The sequence below is a fragment of the Aethalodelphis obliquidens genome, unplaced genomic scaffold (assembly GCF_003676395.1).
Source record: "Aethalodelphis obliquidens isolate GAN/ISIS:26980383/991018 unplaced genomic scaffold, ASM367639v1 scaffold4, whole genome shotgun sequence".
In the NCBI taxonomy this organism is placed as follows: domain Eukaryota; kingdom Metazoa; phylum Chordata; class Mammalia; order Artiodactyla; family Delphinidae; genus Aethalodelphis; species Aethalodelphis obliquidens.
Window position 1 is genome coordinate 58,776,550 of NW_020837948.1, and position 15,697 is coordinate 58,792,246.

Below are 15,697 nucleotides of genomic sequence, written 5' to 3' on the forward strand. Positions count from 1 at the left end.
ATGTAATTAATATACTTTTATGAAAAATATATTTTCAAAAACAAAAATGATTTTGTTTGAAGAGTGTTTTATATTGCTTTACAATTTTGCAAGTCTTTTTAATGCCTGGCTTAACAGAAAACAGTTTACATCTGCTTCTGTATTTATTATGTTACTGTATATATATTTGTAAAATGTTTGGTTGAAGTGTCTGAAGAAAATCTAGCAGCATACATATATGTGGTGGGGAAAAGGAGGAGTATTTTAATAGTCTTTTCAGAAAATTGTGGACCGTCTTAGATGTTATACCAGGTTTTGACAAGTGATGGTTTCTTAAAGGTTAGTTGCAATGTGGGATCAAACCATATTAGTGAGCTTTTTGTATTCTGTTATGGTAGAATCCATTGTTCTGTTTTAGAATGGATCTAACATGCATGATTTTGCAAACATTTTGAACTTTGGCATTGGAAATGAAGAAGGGGGAATAGATTCAAGATATATTTAGGAAATAAAAGGACTTGGTAACTTCCTAAATAAGGGTAGTGAATGTTTCTGTCTTAAGATACAGAAAGGAGCAGATTTAGGAAGAATAATGAGTTTTGACATGCCTTCTTACATAACATGGTGCACAGTGGTTTAACCTTTTCTGTTGTTGCCCACCTTCCTCAGTCTCATATACTTCCATGCATTTCTCATAGCTTTGACAGTGTACTTGATGCATCGTGAATATTTAGTAAACGTTTTTGAACTAAAGATGCTTAGTTTCCGTGATCATAGAAGAAGAGGATTTACTTCTGTATATTTTTTACATGGTAGAAATACATATTTACATATTTATGGTAAATCAATATACAAATATGGTAAATCAATATATTAGGAAAATCAATATACAAATAAACCAAAAACTTATACTATCAGTGAGAAATTACCAAGTTAACATGTAGATGCTTACCTTTCTATACTTAATTCTGTTTTTTATTTTTACATAAAAGTGCTTTTTGGTTGGTATGATATATTTTTGTAATTTCAGTATATCTTTTCCTACAGTATCTTCATATCTTTCTTTTTTTTTTTTTTTAAAGTTTTTTTGACGTGGGCCTTTTTTTTGGGGGGGTGGTACGCGGGCCTCTCACTGTGTGGCCTCTCCCGTTGCGGAGCACAGGCTCCGGAAACACAGGCTCAGCGGCCATGGCTCGCGGGCCTAGCCGCTCCGCGGCATGTGGGATCCTCCCAGACCGGGGCACGAACCCGTGTCCCCTGCATCGGCAGGTGGACTCTCAACCACTGCGCCACCAGGGAAGCCCTGATGTGGACCATTTTTAAAGTCTTTATTGAATTTGTTAAGATGTTGCTTCTGTTTTATGTTTTGGTTTTTTGGCCTCGAGGCATGTGGGATCTTAGCTCCCCAACCAGGGATCGAACCTGCACCCCCTGCATTGGAAGGCGAAGTCTTAACCACTGGACCGCCAGGGAGGTCCCTCTTCATATCTTTCTTGAAGAGTTAAAGGATGTTGAAAACATAAGGGACCATATTCTCATGTTTAGTTTGAGCTTTCATTTTCTGAATTGCACATTTTCTTTTTGATAGCTACAAATATTATTCCTACTTTTTAAAAGTAATACATTTTTACCTAATATATTACATTTGCCTTACTTACATATGTCTTACATGTAATACATAAATTTAGTTTTGTAATTTTGTATATTTCTTTTTTCAGAGAATAACAGCTTAGAGGTCCAAGATGTCCAATCTGAGGATATTTGCAGTGAATCATAAGAAAATATCCAGCTTGCACATTAACGTAAGTTTTTCTTGTAAAATTAAATGTACTTCAACAGCTTCAGTTACTTGACTTCCCCAAAGGTCTAGTGTATCTCATATACTAGTATATCAACAGTTTCTTAACAGGGGGTATGGGGGAACCTGTAATCAACAAGAAGTATGCCTTATCATTAGTCTATAAATTCATTTTGCTACTTTAAAATCACCTGTGCAACATTTTGAGACTATCTGTGTTCCATTTTTGAGGTCGTTAGCAGCCCAAGGAGTTGCACAGTTTTTCTTCAGTGTTTTCATTTCTGATGCTTTCAGACTGTACACCCTGTGATAGGTGATGCTGTCTTACCCTGGCCATTATGAAGTAGAAATTTAAATAGTTTGAGTCTCTTCTCTACTCTTAATATACTTGCTTAGAATAATAATGTTTTATTGCCAGGAATTTGGTAACTAATGTAGAAATAATACAGAAGGCACAGGTATGCATTCTGTGACATCATGAAAGGCAGATTGTGGCAGCCCAAAATCACTACATACACTAACTACAATTCCAAATATATTGACAGCCATTAAATGTGTATTTAGTGGTCCAGGAATAAATCGATGGTGAACATTCAACCTCTATGTGGGAATATTAGGAGAAGATACCTGGGGAGCTTTCAAAAATGCTATAGTTCCTCCAACTTCCCTTCCCCTTTAAAAGCTCTCCAGGTGATTCTAATATGTAGCCGCTGTTATAAATCTAGGTGAAAACACCTAATGGTTTCAGAGTTCATGACTCGCACCAGCTCTTAATAGGCTTAAAGGAGAACCAAGGGGTATCCAGGGTTAGCAACCTTATTTAACCTTTCTCGCTCTCTGGAAACTTTAGGGTCGTTCTCAAAAGGCAGCTATCAGAATTACCTGGAGGGCTTGTTAAAACACATTGTTGGACGCTATCCCTAGAGTTTCTGATTCTCTTCTCTGGAGTGGGTCCTGAGAATTTGTCTTTCAAATAAGATCCCTGTGATGCTAATGCTGCATGTCTAGGAGAGCCATCATCTAAGGTCAGCTCAAAAGAGCAAGCAGTACTAATTTTATCCTTATTTTTTATTGTAATGTAATTTTGTGTTGTCACTTTTTAAAAGAATTGGAGTTAATAAATTGAGACTACTATATGGAGATTCAAAGCATAATTATGATGTTAAAACTACAGTAGTGAGTTATGCTAAAATAAAATTAACGTTGTTTCTTTTTCTCCTCGCTAGAATATGTGTTCCTCAAAAATAAGGGCAAGTCTAAAAAGATTAAGGCTACATGTGCTTCTTGGAAGAAATTACAGTTCCCTACCAGGTACAAATGTTAGGTTCTTCTCATTTTACTTAAACTGCTTGCTTGCTTTCTCCCTTTTCTCTCTGTCTCTCTCTCTCTCTCATTTGCAATCTTCTCCCTTATTAGGGGTCTCCAACCATTTTGAAAACAGTGGCTCCCTTTTACTTCTTGGCTCTTTCCTTGAGATTATTAGGAGTTGGAGTATTCTGATAGATGCTAGGTGGTAGTACCAGTAGACTTATGTTCCTCATCTGCTGTCCATCCTCATGAGCTGAGCAAAGGGAAGGGTCGGCTCAGAGGTTTAGCAGTGAGTCTACTTGTAGAGTGCTCTTGCTGTAAAATGTTGATTTTCCTAGTTCATTTCTGGTTTTTATACAGAAGTATTTTCTGTTAATAGAGGTTTAACAGGATAATTTATTTTGAGGGTTTTACGAGTAGTTTGGTTTAATATTTATCTGGAATAGATTAGTTTAGGTAATATGGCTATTAAAAGCCTGAAGGCTGAGGAATTGGCTGCAGTTGCCCCTTGAACACAGATTTGAACTTCGATATAAGTTCAACCATGTAAGAGTCCACTTATATGCAGAATTTTTTCACTAAATGGGTACTGCAGTACTACATGATCCACGGTTGGTTGAATCTGCCCATGCGGAACTGAGGATACAGAGGAACGATGTGTGCACAGGGCAGGCTGTGAAGTTATACTTGGATTTTTGACTGCACAGCGGTTGGCCCTTCTAATCTTCAGGTTGTTCAAAGGTCAATTGTACTGTAATTCTGAATGTGCTTCTTGTGTTTGAAGTAAGCAAGCATGTGGGAGACTTAGTGAAACTACAGTTGACCCTTGAACAATGAGGGGGTTACAGGTGCTGACCCCTCAAACAGTTGAAAATCACATATAACTGTAGTCAGCCCACCGCATCTGCAGTTCCGTGTGCAGATTCAACCAGCTGCAAATCGTGTGCTGTAGCATGCATGTATTGAAAAAGATCCTTGGATAAGTGGGCCCACACACTTCAAACCTGTGTTGTTCAGGGGTCACCTGTAGCTTCATTCTGTAGCTGTTCTCATTACCATCTTTGTCATGTGAGAATAATGGAGTAAAAATACCAGTTGGCTGTGTGACTTGTTAAAGGCATGTGAATTTACTGTTCTGCATTATTGGTGTATATCTGGGTTTCTATATTTTGCCCGTACAAATTTATCTATAGCAGTACAGATTATCTTTCAGTCTTCAAACTGCCATCAGGTTTTCAAAATGTAATAGAAGTCATAATAATTTATTATGGAAATTTGGGAGAACTGGTTTAAATAGCAGGAAGGTATAAATTAAATTTATAAATGTAACTTCATTGTTTCTTTAGTATTAATAGAATAAATGGTAAGCATGGAGTAAGTCATTATGGACTTTTTTTTTCCAGAAATACTGTTAGTTTTTACAAGTTGGCCTTTTACAAGTATTAGATTATTATAGCTTCTATTCAGTGATACCTCCCAGGCTGTCTTTATAGGTATCGTGTCCTTGGAATTGCTGAGGGAAGGTAGGTTTCAAGCTGTACAAAAACTCATTATCAGCTGATAATGAGTATCACTCTTTGCTCTTCAAGCCTTGACAATGTAGGTTTACAGGACTGTGCTTATTTTTTTTTTTTTTTTTTGGTTCAAGATCTACTAGTGTCTGAAGATTATTGTTATGAACATTCTACTTTTGAAATTCTATTTATTATAGAATTCTATTATAAAATTGTAGCAGGTGGCAGAGATTGGGGTAAATCTATATTTTTCTAAGGATATAATCTAGAAATTGATGTTTAAAAACTTTATCTTGTTTTATTGTCATCCACAGGTTTTTTTAGAGATTGCAAGAAAATAAATTTTAGGTAAATGAGTGTTATATTTAGCTTGAATTTTACTTTAATTGGATTTACTTTAATAGTAATTTTACTATTTGCTTAAAATTCTTTTAATTTCTTTCATTTATAAATTAAAGGAAATTTTCTTTAAATTTAACAGTTGAATTTTAACACTCTTTCCATTAGGTTTAATAGGAAATGATATCAAGTCCCTTCATTCCATCATCAATCCTCCTATTGCTAAGTAAGTACTGTCATTGATATTGTCTTTTCCATAGGCTGCCAGGAAAAGTTACAGGTTTTTCACATAGGCTTAATTCAGCATTTAGTGAATGCTCTAATTTCTGTAACTTCCTGCCCTAGCTAATTAACTATAAATAGATATTGGTATGTATCTTAAAAGCTATTTTCTTGTCTCAGTTCAATGCTAAAAATTTTTAATGTAGCAACAGCACACTTTTCATAGAAGTTAATATAAGGTAGTCACAAAATTGTAGTTAGCTCTTTTGTTACTTAGCTGTTTTGTCAGAGTAATGTGATAGTGATACGTTTTCCATTTTTCTAGTTTTTACACCATTATATAAATTGTTGAAATACCAACCAGCTTTGAAATTTGTGCAGCATAGATATTTTGGTTTTACAATTTTAGTAATGTCCACCTTATAATACATGTCTTTTTTTAATTTTTCCCCTTTTAAACAGAATCCGTAATATTGGAATTATGGCTCATATTGATGCGGGGAAAACTACCACCACAGAAAGAATATTGTATTATTCTGGATACACAAGATCACTGGGAGGTTAGAATGGATTCCTCCTCTCACCCTGCCCCCCCCATTAGAAAAAAACATCAATGGAAAATATTTTGATTAAGAAGTCAACCTAGAGACCTTGAGTATGGCATGGAGGCACTGCTGTCTGAACCACAGCATAAAGTTAAGGTAGTTACAGTACTCCAAAGGGTCTTTTTAGGTTCAATTAAACAATCAGACTCACAAGACTATCTTGGGCTATAGTTGGCACTGGTCTACTCAGAAGGCTGTGAGACAGGAAACATAGCTTACCAGCAATAGATGTTTCTTTCTATAGAAGTTCTTATAGCAGTCCACATAGCTGTGTGGGAACTGTCTTCTTTGGCCATCCAAAAGCGATAGCTTAGTTGCAAGGTAACAAGATTCACAGGAGCCACCCTAGCTTAGAAGACTCATGCCCCGTAGGAACGAGCATCTCTTGTTACAGCTCCGCGGGTCATCTTCCTGGTTTCCCACAAGGGGCATGCCATACCCCACTCAGGGAAGCCTAAAGCTATGTATCTTCAGCAGGTATTTATAATTCATTATTTATTCTTCCCAGGTCAGATGTAGTTTACCAATTGGAAATTATTTTTTCCATAAGTGTGTTGCCTAGCAATGCAGTTGGCATACTTGTTTTCTGGGCTGTAGGAGAAGAGAGCCAGAAAGTTAACCAGAGGTCAAATTCCCATGCAGGACAAGAAAGGATTTCGTTAATCCTTAACCCCCAGTAGTAGTATAATTTACCTAAGTTTTGAATTTACTTTTTTATTATAGTATGTCAAAAAGTGTGGTTCTTTTTTTTTAAATTCTATTTATTATTTATTTGGTTGTGCTGGGTCTTAGTTGCGGTAGGCGAGCTCCTTAGTTGAAGCTTGAGGGCTCCTTAGTTGCGGCTCACTGGCTCCTTTAGTTGTGGCATGCAAACCCTTAGTTGCAGCATGCATGTGGGATCTAGTTCCCTGACCAGGGTTTGAACCCGGGCCCCCTGCATTGGGAGCATGGAGTCTTAACCACTGCACCACCAGGGAAGTCCCAAAACTGTGGTTCTTGACCAGGCATGCACATTTAATGCCCATGTATCTTTTAAAGATTTTGTTTTGTTTTGTTTTGTTTTTAAATAACAGTGCCCTAGCTCCACTCTGAAAATTAAGATTGAACATGTCTGGGTATGGCCTGGATGTCTGTATTTTTGCATCATGTATTTTGAAACTTGTATTTGACTCACACACACTTATGATTGTTATATTTCTCTGATGAATCAACCCTTTTATCATTATGAAGTGCCTTTCTTTATCTCTGGTGAAACAGTTTGTTTTGAAATGTGACATGGAGGTCATCAGGTCCAGAATACCAGAAGTAGAAATTAATGTCTTTTTCAAAAGCTCCACAGTGATTTTGAAATGTGCTCTATTGAGACCTATTTCTCTAGACCCTTGGAATTGGTTGAGACTTAATGTTTATAGAGGAGAAAACCACTCACGATTAGAATCTTCATGATGATAGGTTCCTAAATGTATAAGCACATGAATTTCTCATAGAATTTATTCCTGTGTAAATGGGGAAATAACAGACAGCAAAACACTGAACATTGTTAGGCTTCCTCTTTTGTATCACGAATCTGATTAGAATCCTTCCCTCATTCCCTGAGTGTATCCTTTTTATTTTTTTATTTTATTTTTATTTTTTTTTATTTTTATTTTTTGAGGTACGCGGGCCTCTCACTGTTGTGGCCTCTCCTGCTGCAGAGCACAGGCTCCGGACGCGCAGGCCCAGCGGCCATGGCTCACGGGCCCAGCCCCTCCGCGGCATGTGGGATCTTCCCGGACCGGGGCACGAACCCGCGTCCCCTGCATCGGCAGGTGGACTCTCAACCACTGCGCCACCAGGGAAGCCCCCCGAGTGTATCCTTGAGTCGAGGGTCCAGATGAGGTGGACGCAGGCAATTTTCAAGTAAACAGTTATTTTTTAATTGTGGTAAAAAAACACATAACATAAAATTTACCATCTTAACCATTTCTAAGTGTACAGTTCAATAGTGTTGAGTATATTCACATTGTTTGCAACTATTCTACAGAACTTTTTCCATCTTGCAAAACCCAAACTATATGCCCATCGAACAACAACTCCCCATTGCCCCCTCTGCCCAGCCCCTGGAAACCACCCTTATACTTTCTTTTTCTATGAATCTGACTACTTTAGGAATATATATATATATATATATATATATATATATATATATGATACATATATATACACACATGTACACACACACACACACACACACACACACACACACATAAACTAGATATGTTTTGAAGTTCTTTTCTGGTTCAGGCCAGAGGCCTAGAAACTATCCAAATTGTGGGAGAATTTGTTGATCCAAGGTTGATTTTATTAAACATATGTGTAATCATAAAGAAATAATAGGAGGACTTCTATTAGAAGTCTGTGCACCACAACGAAGAGTAGCCCCCGCTCACTGCAACTAGAGAAAGCCCACGCGCAGCTACGAAGACCCAACACAGCCAATAAATAAATAAATAATTTATATTTTAAAAAAATAATAATAGGAAATAAAGATCTTTATCTTTGTGCAAATTTTTATTTTTTGAGTGTCTTAGAAACTTACTGCCTTATTTAGAACCTCTGGTTAGTTATTTGGTCTTTGTCTTCTTAATGATGCTTGTTTTCTCGGTTAGTTATATTGTGAATAACTGGTAATACTGCTACAATTCTTTAACACTGATATTTGGAGTTGCTAACAGATACATTTTTCTTGCTGTTTTCCCCTCTGTTGGTGCATTTGTGTGTGTATGTATATTTATACACACGTATACACACACAAAAATGATATGGAGTAACTAGCATTTTAGAGGTTTAATGCTGACATAAGCAGTGGTAGTATAAGGCCATGATAACTTGAATTTTGATTGGTAAAGATCAGCTCTTTGTCATTTCTTTTACTGAATAAGAGTAAGAGTAAAATGCATAATTCAAGAATTTTACTGCAGAGTAATTTTTTTTTTTTTTGCGGTACACGGGCCTCTCACTGTGTGGCCTCTCCCGTTGCGGAGCACAGGCTCCGGAAACACAGGGTCAGCGGCCATGGCTCACGGGCCCAGCCGCTCCGCGGCATGTGGGATCTTCCCGGACCGGGGCATGAACCCGTGTCCCCTGCATCGGCAGGCGGACTCTCAACCACTGCGCCACCAGGGAAGCCCTGCAGAGTAATTTGAGTGACCTTTTTGGCAGTCAGGATAAATTTTATCCATGACTTTATACTATAGAAGACTTTATGTTTGTATAAATAAATCCTAAAAGGAAAATTTAGTAATGAGAAAGGTTTGTAAAAGATGACTTTAACTTTGGAGGAATTTTGTCTCTACCTTATTCCATGTAGCTACTATTTACTGAGCTAGGTACTTTATATATATAGTCTCATTTCATTCTTATAACAATCCAGCAAGGTTGGCTTTATTAGCCATATTTAAAAAACTAGGTTAAGTAACTTGCTCAAGATTGTAGAGAAGTGATAAAGTTGGGATTTAAATTTGGTCTGTCTGCTCTTAGGGCATTACTCTGCCTCCTGTCAAGGGATCAGGTGTGAGGAACGTCAGATAAGGACGGGATAATGAAAGTTAAACTAGAAAAAAAATGGAAGAAGTATATGGTTCAGTAAAATTAAAATATTAAAAGATTTTAATCTTAGTTATTACAGAAAGATTATTTTTATGGAAAAATTACTCATCTGCGGAAAAATCTTTTTCTAGAATGACGATTTATTTAGAGAATGATTAAGGGCTCTAAATATTAAACCAAATATTTATGAACAGTTTTTCTGAAACTATGTCAGGTAGATATCAAAGACCTATAAAATATACTTTTAAGCCTAACTATGTCATTTTTTTCCTGGTTAGATGTTGATGACGGAGACACGGTGACAGATTTCATGGCTCAAGAGCGAGAACGAGGCATAACTATTCAGTCAGCTGCTGTTACATTCGATTGGAAGGGGTATAGAATCAATCTAATTGATACACCAGGTATAGTGCTGTTTCAGCAATGCAGAGGTGCTGCATTATTTTGAGGCTTTTCTGTTTGTGTATGTGTGGGTTTTTTTTAATTGTGGTAAAAATATATATATATATCATAAAATTTACTGTCTTAACCGTTTTTAAGTGTACAGTTCAGTAGTGTTAAGTATGTTCGCATTATTGTGAAATAGATCTCCAGAACTTTTTCATTTTGTTGAACTGAAACTCTATACCCATAAAATGACTTTTCTTCTTTGTCCTCTCCCCTGAATCCTGGTAACCACCATTCTACTTTGTAGATCTATGAGATTGACTTCTTTAGATACCTCTTATAAGTAGAATCGTACTCTATTTGTCCTTTTGTGACTGCCTTATTTCACTTAGCAAAATTTTTCAGGATTCATCCATGTTGTAGCCTGTGACAGGATTTCCTTCCTTTTTAAGGTTGCATAGTATTCCATTGCCCATAAGTAACACATTTTGTATATATACAAAATTTTATACACACACACACACACACACACACACACACACACACCATTCATCCATTGATGGGTATTTGGGTTGCTTCTGCCTCTTGGCTATTGTGAATAGTGCTGTTCTGAACATGGGGGCGTAAATATCTCTTTGAGATTATCCTTTCAATTATTCTGGGTATGTACCCAAACTGGGATTGCTGGATCACGTGGTGGTGGTGGTGGTGGTGATGGTTTAAAGATTTTAGGTGTTACATTTCTCATCCTTTTCTTAGGTCATGTGGACTTTACCTTGGAAGTTGAGCGCTGCCTAAGAGTGTTAGATGGTGCAGTGGCTGTGTTTGATGCCTCTGCTGGTGTAGAGGTAAAAAATATTGTCAAAGTAAAGTGAAGATAGAACAGCATGATTTTTTAAAAAAGTAGAATGCATCAGATTGATTTAACTATAACCCTTTATTTGGTAAGCTCATATAAATCCAATTATGGTTAAAGGAATTTGGAATTGAATATTGAGATATGATCTATATATGATCTCATATAATATACTTCATAGTAAAAGGGAAAGTAAAGTTTGCTTTTCTGTAGGAAATATGAAAGTTTTGAGAACTGTGAAGAGGTTGAGATACTTACTTTAAAGCTAACAAGTTCGTCTGCCATAGTTTTATGGATTCTGGCAGAAGACACAAGATTTCTGAGTCAGGGATGAAGGACTTTATTAATCTCCAAAATAGCAATATCCAGAGTATCAGCATTTCCTTGTGTTGGTTCCTCAAGCCCTAATTCCCATAGGGTGACAAAGGGAAGTCAGGTGACAGCTGCAGTGGAACCCTGTGCTTAGAGAATGCAAGTATTTTATAATGGGCAGTAAAAGTGCCTGCTCTTTGCTCTGAAGGAATACATTATCTTCCAGGGTTGTAAGCCAACCTACCTTTTGCTCTGAAGGGAAATACAATATCTTTCTAAACTGTTCGCTATACAAACATTTTTGAAAAGATAGTCCAGAATAAAGGCAGTCAGTCAGTGCCTCTCCTGACAAAACATGCAGAAATGTGAGCGACCCATGAAGGATTTTCTCCCAAAACTTAATATATAACTCCGTGAATAAATCCTGAAAGTGGGTTTATAATAAAATTGTTGCTACTGGGGTCAGTTATGCTCTCTTTAGCTGGTACTCCATTTGTTTTATAATCTCAAGATTGGCTTTATCTTGAATATAGAACCCACATTAGTTCTTCTAATCTTAAAATTACTAAAAGCGATACCTTAATTAAGGGATCAAAATCAATATCCCCCAAAATGGGACAAATTGACACCATGGGCCTCCTGATATGATGCACTAAGAAGGATACAACATTACCTATGTTGTATTCCTGGCAAAAATATTTGGCCCAAATCATGAGAAAACAAACAAATCTAAATTGAAAGACATTCTGCAAAACAACTGGCCAAGACTTTTCAGAAATTCAAAAAAAAAATGTTTTAACATAAGGAAAATGAACAATTGGGGTTGGGGGGAAGCTGTGGAATTGTTCTAGATTAAAGGATTCTAAAGAGACAAGAAAGCTAAACGTAATATATCCTTTTTGGCTGAATCCTGGATCAAAAAGAAAAAGTTACAAAGCACATCACTGGGAAAATCAGAAATTTGAATATGTAATATATATATATTAAAGTATTGTGTCAACTTAAATTTTCCTGAATGTGGTCTTTGAAATTGATTATGTAGGAAAATGTCCTTATTCTTAGGAAATGCATGCTGAAGTATTTAGGATTAAAGTCTCATGGTGTCTACAACTTGCTCTCATGGTTCAGCTCCCATCCACCCACACATACACACATGGTGTTAGTTTGGGTACTTTGATCAGTAGATGCCAAGATGGGATTAGATGTATAGGAGATTCATCGGGGGGGAAGTACCTGCGAAGAATAAGGGAGAAAAGAGGGAAGTGGGAGAGGGCGTTCAGACCACAGGGCAGGCTGACACCTTTGAAGGAGAAGGGGAAGGATGGGGGATTAGGCAGGAAGAGTCTCAGGCCATAGTACAGTTCCAAAAGCGTTTGGCTTCGCTCATGGGGAGTCCTCAAGCTAATGTTACCTGTTAGAGGAACCCATGTCTTGTGGGAATGGGCCTCCATTAGTCCTTCCGCTGAGCTCAGTCATTAGCTGGAAACAGCCCCCAGGAAGGTGTGCCTTGAGAATACATGGTGGTAGATCTAGAAGGGTAACAGTTGGAACCATCAGTTAATCATGCTCTTTATAGTAGTTCCAAGTGGCACATTTTCCCAGCCACCAGACACATAATGTTTTATAGAGAGAGAAAAAAGGCAAGTGTAACATGTTAATATTTGGTGAATCTAGGTGAAGACTAAGTGGATACTTATTGTACTAGTTCGAGGGGAAATAATACAGTTATTGAAAGCCCCACCTGAGGACCCCTGACAGACAGTGATATTTGCTTGATATAAAGCCTGACACTGATGTCTGAGGTTGATTATACACCTATTATTTCTATTTCTTAGAGTCATTTCATTTCCTAATGGTTGCATCCTTCCTGTCATTATAACTTCTTTACATAAATTCGACACTTAATCATTCAGATTGCATTATTTACAAGATTGAAATATGCTGTAATAGGAAGTTTCTGAATTTGTGATACAGGAGGCTACTGTTTGCTAAAACAGTAGATGGACTTTTAGCTGGCAGGTGGGGTGATGGGAATTGTTGTTTTATTTTTCAATATGTTTAGTTCTTGGGAAATTTATAGTATATATCCCCCCACCCCCACATAAAAATTAGTTTGGAGTGGATCATAGTGTTAAGCTAAATCCATATACCTTCTAGAGGGAAAATAAAATATTATCTTAACAACTTTGGCATGGGTGGAGAGAGTGGTAGGTAACAATTTCTTGGAGAAGACACAAGAAGCATAAAACAAAAACAAGTTGATTAATTGGACCTCTTCAAAATTATGTGCATGAAACTTAAAAAAAAAGGCAAACCTTAGACTGTGAGAAAATTTATAATGTTAGATAAAATATTATATGAATGTTAAACTTCCAGAGTGCAATAATAGTTGATTATGTAGAGAATATTATTGTCGTAGGGAGTATGTGCTGAAATTTTCACAGTACATGTGTATGACCAAAGACTTGTATCCAGAATATATGAAGAACTGCATATCAATAATAAAAACTAACAACCCAATTAAAAAAAAAGACAAAGGACTTGAATGGGTACTTTACCAAAGAAGACATGTGAATGACCAGTGAGCACATGAAAAGATGCTCAGTCTCATTGGTCATTAGGGAAATGCAAATTAAAATTACGAAGAGACCATTTCATACCCACAAGAATGGCTACAATTAAAAAGAATGATAGCAAATCGTGGTTGAGGATGTGGAGTAACTGGAACTCTTATACATTGTTGGTGGACTGTAAAATATTATAACCATTTTGGAAGACTATTTGGCAGTTTCTTTTAAAGGTAAATATACACTTGTCCTATAACCCAGCAGTTCTACTCCTCCATCTTTATCCAAGGGAATGAAAACATTTGTTCGCCAAAGATTTGTTCAGAATGTTTATAGCAGCTAAATTCATAATATTCCCAAATTAGAAACAACACAAGTGCACATCCACATGTGGATAGAAAAACTGGTACATTTATACAAAGGAATTTAGCAGTAAAACTGAACCAGTGTGCCCAACAACATGAATGAATGTCAGAAACATTATGTTGGGTGAAAGAAGCTATGCTATTTATATGAGGTTCAATAATAGGCCGAATGAATCTATGGTGGCAGAAATCAGAACAGGTTGCTATGGGGAGAGGGACATAAAAATCTCTAATGTTCTATATGTTCTTTCTCTTTATTGGGGTAATAGTTATACAAGTATATGCATTTATTAAAATTCATTGAACTATAAACTGAAAATCTGTATTGACCCTCGAACAACATGGGTTTAAACTTCATGGGTTCACTTATATGTGGATTTTTTCCTCTAAATACAGGCTTCAGAACTATATAATCCGTGGTTAGTTGAATCCACAGTTGCGGAATAGCACATAGGGAGGGCGAACTGTAAAGTTATAAGTGGTTTTTGACTTTGCAGAGGTTGGCGCCCCTAATCCCTATATTGTTCAAGGGTCAACTGTATTTTATTGTATATCAATTTTACCTAATAAAACAAATGACAAACTGGCTTCTGTTTTAACAGTGTCAGCACATTAGGCTTTCAATGCTCTGCTTCAGGGCTATTAGACTGTACTAGGCAAACTGTTTATATTTAACATGTACAGAAAGTGGAATTAAAAGAAGCCAAATATTAAAAATTACTTGTTTAACAACAACCAGAAAGCCAAATAGAAAAGCATATGAGAATTGTAACTTAGAAATACAGGTATTGGCTTCCTTTTCCCCCCTTAAATCCTTTTCAGTTTATATGAACATTCAAACATTCACAGTAAAAATACACGATTTTTATCATACTAGCATTTTATAGTACATTCCTATTCTTTTTATATCACAACTGTCTGAATTAATTAAGGCAAAAGTCCATATTTCACAGATCAGAAAACTGATGAGTTCAGTATTGTGTGACGTTACTAAGTAAGGTGAAGCCAAACAAAAAGTAGGTCTTGTAATTCTTGGTTAAGTCCTCTTTCTGTGACTCCCAGTACTTCCCAGTTGTTAATTCCCTTTGTGTTGCAACCTAGTTCACCCAAAGTATTCTCAGTTTGAAGCATAATCTTCAGTCATGCTTGATCATTTTCTTAACTGTTTTAATCTGATAGCATAAGAGTGGGTCCAGAGGTATGTGTGCAATGGCGCTAATTCTATGCTAGAATAGGGCCTTATTCTATGTTATAATAGTCTTAGGTATGCTTATTCCATGTGTAGTAACATAGTTATTTTTGTCAAATATGGGTTTTTTTCCTTATCTTTGCTCTAGGCACAAACTCTTACAGTATGGAGGCAAGCTGATAAACACAAGATACCTCGAATCTGTTTTTTAAACAAGATGGACAAAATTGGAGCAAGGTATTTAACGTGTGTTTCTTTGGCTTATCAAAGTAAGAATATGATTTGAGCTTTTAATGCACTATAACTTAAATTTATAAACAGCTGTTCCCTATAAGGTATAAATATTCCATGGAATCCCAATTCAATCCCATTTAAAAAAAATTTCAGAGCAGTTGATTCATAGGTAAAGTAACAATGTGGGATTAATAGAGAGCTGATAGATGATGAATCATTCTGATTCTCATGTAGAGAGGCTTTATCCTGATTTCTAGGCTCCTGACAGAGTGATGTCTTGCTGAATCCATTGCTTCTGTTTAGAGCTGTATGGTCGAGTCCGTGTATTGCTGAATGTTACGGTGCTCCCTGTCATTGCTAATGGGGGAGGGAAGAGAATTGTTTCTTGTAGTTGCTTCAGAGAATGATGTTCTTCCTTGTCCCCGATTTTCTTT

The 15,697-nt window shown here is 36.6% G+C and overlaps 1 protein-coding gene across 6 annotated transcripts in view; it reads left to right on the plus strand.

Moving 5' to 3' along the window:
* GFM2 (GTP dependent ribosome recycling factor mitochondrial 2) overlaps positions 1-15,697 on the plus strand; it is a 48,872-nt gene that overhangs the window by 4,653 nt on the left and 28,522 nt on the right. For 2 of the 6 annotated variants that reach the window (XM_027100819.1, XM_027100820.1), the window contains exons 2-8: positions 1,698-1,781; positions 3,004-3,088; positions 5,107-5,164; positions 5,623-5,720; positions 9,632-9,757; positions 10,500-10,588; positions 15,178-15,266. In XM_027100819.1, the coding sequence (XP_026956620.1) occupies positions 1,722-1,781; positions 3,004-3,088; positions 5,107-5,164; positions 5,623-5,720; positions 9,632-9,757; positions 10,500-10,588; positions 15,178-15,266 (605 nt within the window). In that variant the 5' untranslated portion in view covers positions 1,698-1,721. The other 4 variants (XM_027100821.1, XM_027100823.1, XM_027100825.1 and 1 more) reach the window with 4 other exon arrangements.